Source organism: Genypterus blacodes, unplaced genomic scaffold (genome assembly GCF_046128005.1).
Source record: "Genypterus blacodes isolate CSIRO-AG114 ecotype Tasmania unplaced genomic scaffold, CSIRO-AGI_Gbla_v1 ptg000026l_1, whole genome shotgun sequence".
In the NCBI taxonomy this organism is placed as follows: domain Eukaryota; kingdom Metazoa; phylum Chordata; class Actinopteri; order Ophidiiformes; family Ophidiidae; genus Genypterus; species Genypterus blacodes.
The window spans coordinates 342921-353717 of NW_027466839.1; the positions used below are offsets into that span (position 1 = coordinate 342921).

At 45.3% G+C, this 10797-nt stretch overlaps 1 protein-coding gene across 1 annotated transcript; it reads left to right on the forward strand.

The window, feature by feature from the left end:
* Positions 1–2408: 2408 nt before the first annotated feature.
* Positions 2409–9978, forward strand: LOC142992985 (thrombospondin-2-like). The gene is made up of 20 exons (XM_076143558.1): positions 2409–2472; positions 2556–2689; positions 3487–3702; positions 4100–4193; positions 4668–4832; positions 5154–5330; positions 5410–5583; positions 5944–6074; positions 6187–6321; positions 6423–6641; positions 6744–6851; positions 7013–7172; positions 7382–7500; positions 7759–7993; positions 8131–8358; positions 8444–8574; positions 8993–9133; positions 9232–9329; positions 9720–9859; positions 9971–9978. The coding sequence occupies exons 1-20, from the start codon at positions 2409–2411 to the stop codon at positions 9976–9978; spliced, it is 2877 nt and encodes a 958-aa protein (XP_075999673.1).
* The last annotated feature ends 819 nt before the right edge of the window (positions 9979–10797 follow it).

Sequence of the window (10797 nt, forward strand, 5' to 3'; positions counted from 1 at the left end):
AACAATGCTTGAACGTTCACCTGTTAGGGAGGTGACGGCTCGGGACAAATGCTAGTCGTTCTGGACTACAACTCCCAGAAGGCTTAGTGCGAGGCCTCGAATGTACGTTTGCGTGCGCGCGAGTCCTCAACGCTAATCTGTGGAAATTCAGCTTGATCTGATAACTGGATTAATGCCTCTCTACTGTTCCACAGACCTAATGCTGCTGTAAAACAAGGGGCCTGTCTGTCTCTATTAATCCATCAGTCTGTTAGTCTGTCCATTTATCTGTCTCCGTTCACAGTTCATTACTTTTTTCCCTTTCTTTTTCTGTCCCCCTTTGTCATTTGGTTGATATATTAATATGATTTCTTGAGTGTATACACTCTATTTCACCTTCTTCATCCTTATGCAGTAAGCCATGCAAACAGTCTGGCCAGTGTCTCTGTAGGGCACCTTTGTCCCTGGTTGTTTTATTCTTGCTTTGCCTTCCTGCCACACAAATCCTTTTACTTTAAGCCCATGTAAGTCTATCAGCATTCTTAGAGTGGTGCGGGAATACCAGGAAACTTTCTAACCTACCTCACAGAGACCGCAGCTCACAGATTAGGTCAATAAAAAGGCCATTGAGTTCTTGTCTAGAAATTCCGACATTGGCCTACTATAGCAATTCAATCCTCCTGCTTACATAACCTGCTTGTTTCTCAGTGCTGTGCCAGTCTAACTACCACCTGTTGGAGCTTTTCTTCATTTGTTTGACCTCCTCCCACGACAGCCCTGAAACCTCCAATCAGTGTCTCCTTTCTAAGACACTAGACCGAATTCCCTATTTTAAGTCTGTCTTCTCCCCTTAAACACACTGGAAGATGGAGAGAATTGCAAACTTTGAGTGAAGTCCCTGAACAGAATGTGCCTTCCACATCAGTCTCCCACTGGATTTTGCCAAGCAATCTCACCCAAGTCCCTACCTTTTATATCCCCTCAGATCTCACTACCTTTGGGCTTTCTCCCTCTCAGAGCAGCGACAGCACCTGCTTTCACTGCGACTCACTTTGAACCACTTCCATCACCGTAAAAGAAAAACACGTCGGATGTTCCCGTTTGTTCTCCGCCGCTGTTTCCAGGGATATGGAGACGGAGATATGCGATGGACTTCTGCGAGTATGTGTCTGATTTGAGTATTTGTGTGTTTGTACGGGCACAACATGCTTGCGTGTGTGCGCGTGTGTGCGCACATCTGTCAGATTCATTATTCTGCAAGTGGAATCTACAGATGGAAAATATGATTCACGGTGATGATGATGCCTCTTTGACTCAGCAGGGAGACGACCAAACAGAGAGAGAGAGAGGAAAGTGATGGAGAGAGAGAGGGAGGGAGGGAGGATGGTGATGATGATGAGCCCAAAGAAAGGAGACATTTCTGTCAAAGTCAGTCCCCCACCCCCACAGTGTGTGTTTGTTTCACAATCACCCACACAGCATTCACTAATAATTCATGGTGATGCCACTTTTCTCACGGCTAGAATATTGGGAAAACTCAGGCAGCCGACGTCTGTCAATGTGTGTGTTTGTGTTTTTTTTGTTTGCGTATCTCATTTTGGAGAGCGAAGAGTGTAAATGATGTGTCTGGGAAACCTGCTTTCAAACGTCACGTCACAACACACACACACACACACACACACACACACACACACACACACACACACACACACACACACACACACACACACACACACACACACACACACACACACACACACACACACACACACACACACACACACACACACACACACACACACACACACACACACAGTGTCCTCTCTATCCAGCTGGGTTTATTGCTGGGAGATATGTAGCCCTGTTCATCGCCAGACAGACAAGTAATATATGGCCCCCGCTTCTGCCTGACACACATGCACACGCACACACACGCACACGCATTGCCTCAAACAAATACAGAACCACGCAAGAACTTTCAACAGAACTAACAGGGCTGTTCACGTGCTCTTGAGTCAGATTCCTCTCTCATCAATCTCTCCCCTTCTGCCCTCGTATTTCTCTTGGAATGGCTGCATGACAAATAACCGTGCAGCTCCCCGTTGATGAGCTCCGGTCCAGATGCCAAGACAGAGGAGGAAACAAGACTAGGAGACGAGGAAAGAAGTAAGCAAAGGGGGAAAGGAGGCACACATTCCACCTCAGCCTCTGTGGAGCTGCAGCGGGGACGAGCCAGCCTACCAGCAGTGATTACCATTTCTAATCGTGGAAGAAGACAGAGCAGAGAGGAGTGTGCAGGTATGGAAGGTTAATTTCCTCTCCTTTTTCTGGCTATTCTTGGCAGCGGCCCCTGTTTGCATGATGTTGTGGTCTAGCAGTATGGCGGCTATACTTCATAGCAGCTGCATGTGTGATTTATATGAACAGGAATGACTCCGCTGAGATGCTTCCCCCGGCTGTTGACATTCATCTTTGCATTGGCTGTTTGCTCAGGTACCACACACACACACAGACACACACAGACACGCACACAAAACTTGCATATGCACATACGTAAACACACATCTCCCATGCAGGTGTGGGGGGTGTAGAGGGAGACTTACTGTCAGCAGCGTGTCGTCACCCCTGTGAGGAGCTGGTGGGGCTGCTCACTGAGATTGAAGGCCTGCGTGTAGTCACCGGCAACCTGCTGGAAGACCTGGAAAAGATAGTATGACACACACACATACACACACGGAGGCATCTGCATGTTTGCAAATGTAAATGTCAGTGACTGTGATCCACATATTCGAGAATTTACTGAGAACATTAGAGAGAAAGAGCTTTACCTTGTGTTTCACCAGGCTGAATGTTGCTGGGAAAAATGTGGTATTGCTTTTTGGCACGAGCGTAGAGCGCTTTTCAGCACCAAAGAGAAAGTGCGGCAGCTGCTCTTCCAGCGCAAATGGAACAAGTAGAGAGGTCCGTTTGTTCTGGCTGGGGACTCCTGTGGCTTGTGGCAAAATGCACTGGTACATTTTTGGAAAACCCCAAACTTGAAAGGATCCATTAGTGGCTAAAAAAATGTCAGTTAATAATCCTCTCTGCAACTTAATTACGCCAGTACATAACCGTTCTGTTGACAGGTTTTGATTGAATATGAAGGGGTTTGGGTTTCTCTAAAGAAATTCATGAGAAATGACATTGGGAATGGTTGATAAATAATGTAGTTATGCTTTATGGATCAAAATGAAAGAATTTCTGAGAATAATATTTTACAAAGCCCACATTCTCTGGCAGAAACCTGTGACCTATTTATAGTTTCACAAGTAATAAAACAGGACTATTAATAAAGAGTTATGGTGTACTCACTTCACACATCAGCTCTTTGGATATAAGTGTTAATAATCATTAATAAAAACATAATCTATTACATCTGCAGTTACTTAATCTCTACTGACACAACTTCAACTTACAACTCCAATAACAACACAATAATTGTGAACTGACACGTATCTGCATCGTTAGACAAGAGAGAACAAGGAGATGCGTATTTCTCTGGCCGAGCTGAGCAGCAGCAGCAACAGTAGCAGCGGCCGCAGGGACGAAGACGGTGACGACAGAGATGACGACGGCGCCCTGGATAGAGATCGAGACGGGGAAGTGTGGTGTATACAGGACGGACGAATATACGAGCAGCGGGAGCGGTGGGAGGTGGACAGCTGCACCTCCTGCTCTTGCCAGGTCAGTATTGAAGAACACTTATAATCCCCAATTTGAAATACAGCAGTGAGATGATTGTTGGTAAAGCGCCATGACATCATATGCAGCGGCAGCCTGAAACACCTGCACAGTTGATAAATGTGTTCTAATGGAATATGTTAATGGTTACAGGCTTTTAAATGTTGTATTTGGCTTATTTCACTTGTTTCCAATGTACTGTATTTTGTATCCTCTGTCTCTACATCTCTATAAAGTATCATCAGTATCTCTCCCCAGATGGGCTGAGGCAAAAGTTATGGTGTATGAAGTATATGAAGATTAACATTTTTGTTTGTATTGCCCACATATTGTACGCAATGTGCAAAAAGGGCTTTATTAAGTTAACAGCAATCGTTCTCTCATCCTCCACTCTACCTAGGATGGGAAGGCGGTGTGTCAGCAGGTGTCGTGCCCTCCTGTGTCCTGCATCCATACATCCTTTTTGGACGGAAAGTGCTGCCCGGTCTGTCTACGTGAGTTAATCCTGCATTTGACCCCTGGAGGTGTATGTGTGTGTGTGTGTGCGTGTGTGTGTGTGATCACTTAGCGTGGATGTTTACCGAGGTTCTTCTTAACAGAGATACTGAGGTCAGGTGTTAATTATACCCCATTAAAATCACATTTTGCGATAGAATGTCCTCACTTATCAAAAGGAGTAAAGTGGTCATTGTGAAGAATTGTTCCTTTCACAGTATTAAATTATTCAGAATAATGGAATCATGAAAATCCCCCAAATAAGCCAAATGAAAAGTCTTACATGTCCAATTCTGGGTATCTTTATTTTAGGAAAAGGAAAAGAAAGTGCTTCATATCTTTATTTCTATACATTTTCCACCACTGCATACGAAACATCTCAACACTAATGGAATGTAATCACATGTACGATAACCAATTGTGTCTCCGTCTGCGTGTGTGTGTTTGTGTGTGTGTGTGTGTTGCACCTGAAGATACTGAAGACGGCTGGTCCCCGTGGTCTGAATGGACCCACTGCTCTGTCTCATGCGGGCACGGCGGGCAACAGCGGGGACGAACTTGCAACGGTGTCGCGTCTTCCTGCGACGGGCCCTCGGTCCAAACCCGCAGCTGCATACCAATGAAGTGTGACCGCAAGGGTAGTAGACATTAATCTAGGTGTTCGTCATGTCTCCATTTATACTTTATTTACTGTGATTGATTGGGCGCGACTGGTCCAAGGGCGTGGAATGTAATGGAGAGTTCTCAAAGAAGGAATTATGGAACTTCAGACTGGCTGACACAACTGGATTTGAGGGGATTGTAATTATAATTGGAACCATGTTGCTCCAAGTCTTTACATGTACACACACAGAGCTGTGGTAACAAAGCCTGTGTAGAATTTCGCTGAGCCTTGATGGAGCCTGTCTTAGATCACATAAGACTTTTCCAGGCATTCATAAATCTGTGTCCCGGTCTAGGTCGCGGCAATGGGAACTGGGGCCTTTGGTCTCCTTGGTCGTCGTGTACGACCACGTGCGGAGAGGGCGACGTCACGCGCGTGCGCCTCTGCAACAACCCTCCGCCGCAGAAGGGAAAGGTAGGGTGCAAGGGCAGCGCCAGGGAGACACAATCGTGCAGCAACACACTCTGCCCCAGTGAGTATGCAAGCAGGAGCGGCACGGCAGGACGTCACTGGCTTACACGGGAGTTGTAAATGTGTAAAAATGTGTGTAGTTGCAGGAGGATGGACAACCTGGACTGAATGGTCATTTTGCTCCAAGTCGTGCGGGGGAGGCCTCTCCAGTCGTCAGAGGGAGTGCTTGAACCCGGCTCCTCAGCACGGCGGCAAGAACTGCACTGGAGATTCTGTGGATTATGCAGCATGCAACAAACAAACATGTCCAAAAGGTTAAACTTAAAGCTCTATCAGAAATCATGTACTTACAGAAAAAGTATGACATTTTATAGGTGAAGTTTCTTCTAGATTCCCCTTAAGCAGGTCGAACAACTGAACGATGCATGACAACACCTCACTGAAGCTGTACAGCCCTAGATGACTTGTTGTTATGGCTAGAAATGCTCCATCCTCTGCATTGTTTCATGCAATTTTCACTAACATTCTGACTTAGAATCTACAATTCATAGAGACCTTTAGCTGCACAACATGTGTTTTTAATTGTGGACCTGGCAGAGAGGAGGAGGACAAGTCTCACATCCAAATCAGAACCCTGTTTTCTTTCTAAATGATGACGTTTTGTGTATTTTCAGACACATGTTTGTTGTCACGGCCGTGCTTTCCTGGAGTGGAATGCACGTCACACGGCGACGGATCGTGGGAATGTGGACATTGCCCATTGGGTTTACATGGCAATGGCACTCACTGTGAAGATGTGAATGAGGTAAGATACTCTCTTAAAGTTGCGATGTGATTCTGTTGCATTATTTGAACTTTGCTATTGTTGCTCTGAAGGCAACAATGTAACTCCTATACTGACATCTTTGCCCCTGCAGTGTGAAGTGAAGGGTGTGTGCGTTACAGAATGTGTAAACACAGACCCTGGCTTCTACTGTCTGCCCTGCCCCCCTCGCTACAAAGGCACCCAGCCCTACGGCCTCGGACTGCGGGAAGCCCAATCGACCAGGCAGGCACGTATCTTCCTGCTTCAATTCACATTTGGTTGCCGCCCGCTGAAAACCACGTATCTCCAAAATGTCGATTTTAGGATTCTCTGCTGTTTTGGATGTAGGTGTGCGAGCCGTACAACCCTTGCAAAGATAACACACACACGTGCCACAAGTATGCTGACTGTGTGTACCTGGGCATGGCGTCTGAGGTCTTGTTCAAGTGTGTGTGCGCCGTGGGCTTTGCCGGCGACGGTTTCCTTTGCGGTGAAGACTCGGATCTGGACGGCTGGCCCAATCACGGCTTGACCTGCAAGCAGAACGCCACCTACCACTGTAAAAAGGTAAGAAAAAAAAGAGATCTTATGGAACAAGACAGTATTGATTGAAATTCTGCTGAATTATTTATCTGATCGGCTCGCAAACTGTGTTGTAATTGGATACAGGATAACTGTCCCATGCTACCGAACTCTGGACAGGAAGACTTGGACATGGACAGACAAGGTGACGCCTGTGACCCTGATGACGACAATGATGATATTTTAGACGAGCGGGTGAGAGACATGGAGAAACTTTGGTATTGCGCGATAACAGATGGAGGAGAGTGAGGTCATCATATTCACAACATATGACCCGCCTCTGAAAGCAGCTGTATTTCCACGTGTGTGTGTGTGTGTGTGTGTGTGTGTGTCTCTCTATGTGGTTTTTGGCACAGGACAACTGCCCACTGGTATACAACCCGCGGCAGTTTGACTCCGACAGAGACGGGGTTGGCGATCGTTGCGACAATTGCCCGTTTGAGAGCAACCCGCTGCAGACAGACACAGACGACAACGGGGAGGGAGACGCCTGCAGCATTGACATTGATGGAGATGGTAGAGGCTGTTTGTTAAACCGGGCCCGGCACACAGATAAAACCCTGAATATCAATGGGCTGACATTTAGCTACACTTCATTTAGATTCAGATTGGACGGCGAGATGGTGAACCCTGTTTATATGTGTGATAAAAGAGTAAATGCCACATAAAATGTAATTTCCTCCACTTTCCCGTTTCTTTATCCCTGTCCGTCTCTCTCCACGCAGAGGTTCTGAACGACCATGACAACTGTCCCCTGATTTATAACACAGACCAGAGAGACACAGACATGGACGGCGTAGGAGATCAATGTGACAACTGTCCTCTTCTATACAACCCACTGCAGGTAGACCTGGACAACACAAACACACACACACACACACACGAGTGCAGTAGTCATGAGTAAATAGCAAGGATACAAAGGATAAAAAAAATTACAGATAAATAATAAAATGTATTTGGTATAATTAATATTTAATTTTGCATTTTTAATTTGGATTTCAAACAAAATGACTCAAAAACTCAAACTGACTCAACTGTTAATTGTGACCGTCTTATTTAATGTAGTAAGGCATGTTTTTATTGTGTGTGTGTGTGTGTGCAGATGGACTCCGACAGTGACCTGGTGGGGGACATGTGTGATGACAATGAGGACATCGACGAAGACGGCCACCAAAACTCACTGGACAACTGTCCCTACATTGCCAATAGTAACCAGGCCGACCACGACGGGGACGGAAAGGGCGACGCCTGTGACCATGACGACGACAACGACGGCATCCCCGATGACAGGGACAACTGCAGACTGGTGCCCAACAGGGACCAGCTGGACTCTGATGGTCAGCGTTACACACACTGGAACAGGGTTGTTGATGGGCCATGATGACGATGGCTTATTAGTTTTTATGTAGACAGTAGTAAAATAGTCTTAAAGCAAAGCTGTGCATCTCCTAATCCATCTCTCTCTCTCTCTCAGGTGATAGCAGTGGAGACGCCTGCTTCGATGACTTTGACAATGACAACATCCCTGACGCGTTGGATCCCTGTCCACTGAACAACGAGATCAAATATACTGACTTCAGGAAATTTCAAGTGGTGTTGTTGGACCCTACAGGCACCACCCAGTCCGACCCGCTGTGGGTGATCCGCAGCCAGGGCACCGAGTTACTGCAGACGGCAAACTCAGATCCCGGCATCGCTTTAGGTGAGAGGAATAAGCCACACTGTATAAAATAAACGTTTCAAAGAGTCAAATTAAGAAAATGTCCTGTTGGTTTACGCGGTGACAGGATATGATAAGTTCAATGCAGTCGACTTCAGCGTGACGTTTTACGTGAACACCAACCGAGACGATGACTACGCAGGGGTTGTCTTCGCCTACCAGTCCAGTCGACGCTTCTATGTCGTCATGTGGAAGCAGGCAAGTCTCGAATGTCTTTCCTCCTCTTACATGTCGCAGTTAAAATGTTTCTAATGATAAGACAATCAAACGACAGATCACTGCACGCAAATGCATGCAGTAAAATTTACAAGTTTGGCTCCATCTACTTTAATTCTAATTTGTGCATCGACACACATATTGGCTTCTCTAATGGGAAGAGAAACAGCCATTTCTCCTCAATTTCCCCCCTAATACTTTTAATTTGGACCTTCAATTAAAAGGGCCTATCCTCTAAATATCCCCTTAACCATAAGCCCCCTGTTTTTTTCTTTATGTCCGAACAAATTAGGATTACAGTCTTCATGAGAATAGATGAGAATAAATCCTAATGTAAGTTTAACAAATAAGATAACTCCCTGTCTGTCACTGTCCAAATCATTCTACTCTGTGAGAGCAGGTGTCTCAGGCTTACTGGGAGAAGAGGCCATTCAAATCGTTCGGCACCGCAGGAGTTTCCATCAAACTGGTCAATTCCACCACGGGCCCAGGGGAGTATCTGCGTAACGCCCTGTGGCACACTGGAAACACCAGGAACCAGGCAAAAACAAAATGAACTTAACCGTCTGATTCATATCAACCCCTATTTCTCTCCTATTTAAACGAAACCTCTGATATCTGTGTGCATCCGTGTTTCAGATCAAAACGTTGTGGCACGATCCCAACAAAATTGGCTGGAGGGACTACACAGCCTACCGCATGCACCTCATCCACAGACCCAAGACTGGCTTCATCAGGTACCACAACCCTAACCACAATATCAGTTACTCACACCAATGTCTATTAATGGAAGATTCGACAGTGGTTCGTGTTAAACATACACAAATACGAGGCTCGGTTTCAGAGCTACGGTTCATGATTAACTTCTCAAATCTGTAGAAATGACATTGCACTTACACTGGATATAATCGATCTCTATAATAACAGTACTTTTTTTGCTGTACATAGTTTTCCTGAAGCTGCCACATCTACTTTCTACTTAGTTCTACTTCTCAATAATGGACTTTCCGAAAGCCTCCAGGGACTTTGTTCTCTGCTCTGTGCTGTTTATGTGTAGGTGGAAAAAGCAATATCAATACAATAGCAAAGTTTTCCTGCTCCGCGGCTTGTGTGTGTGTGTGCTGCAGGGTTGTGGTGTACGAGGGCAGGGAGATTCTTTCTGATTCGGGGGCGGTGTACGACCACAGCCTGGCTGGAGGCAGGCTGGGACTGTTTGTCTTCTCGCAAGAACACGTCCTTTTCTCAGACCTCCGATACGAGTGCAGAGGTAAGACATCTTGTGAAATGATTTGTACCACTGAAAGCCATGTAAACACTCACATGACAGTCCATGATGCTGTCCATGATTCGTTTCCTCACTTCTTCTCTTCCTTTCCAGATAACTAAGTTGATTTGGCTGGGACGTTGAGAAAACTCCACCGTGGCTTGCCCAGCAGAAATGAGAGCCTGAGAGAGAGACAGGAAGAAAGAAAGAAAGAAAGAAAGAAAGAAAGAAAGAAAGAAAGAAAGAAAGAAAGAAAGAAAGAGAGAGAGAGAGAGAGAGAGAGAGAGAGAGAGAGAATGAATGCATTTTCAGTTAGTGACCATTGTGTGTTTGTATGAAGTTTCAGCTCTATTGTATAGAGGTATTGTTTCCAGGCTTATCTAATTTACAGAATATTATTGTATATTTGACTGACAGCACGTTTATATTTTCATTTATTTTCAATTTGTTGTAAATATTTATTTATTGCACAGCTGCGCCAGATTTTGGAAAAGACAGATGAGTAGCTGTGGGGTTGAATATTGGAATTGGCAGAGGACTGTGCAATAGTCTCACATGTCCTTTATCAATAAAAGACATTCGAGACGCAAACCCACCTTTTGTCCCTTTTGTAGTATGGTCTCTGGCGCCCTCTAACGGTTATACTAAGGAACACACACGATGACTAGTAGTAGGAAAGAAGTACCAAAGCAGGTCAAATGGGGATAACGCTACTTTCACGACAGATGATAGAATACTCAAATAATGATTCATTGATTATCAAAAAACAAAACTACTCAAAACTTATTACTGCCATACGTTAATGAGATTTGAGTTATTTTTGGTTTATGTGCCGGTCCCTATTTAAACATTGTTATCTTTGTATCAGGCTGATTATGGCAGCCTACGTGTCATTGTCTGTTAAATCTGGGTATAGATTTCACCATGACTGTCAGGATAAT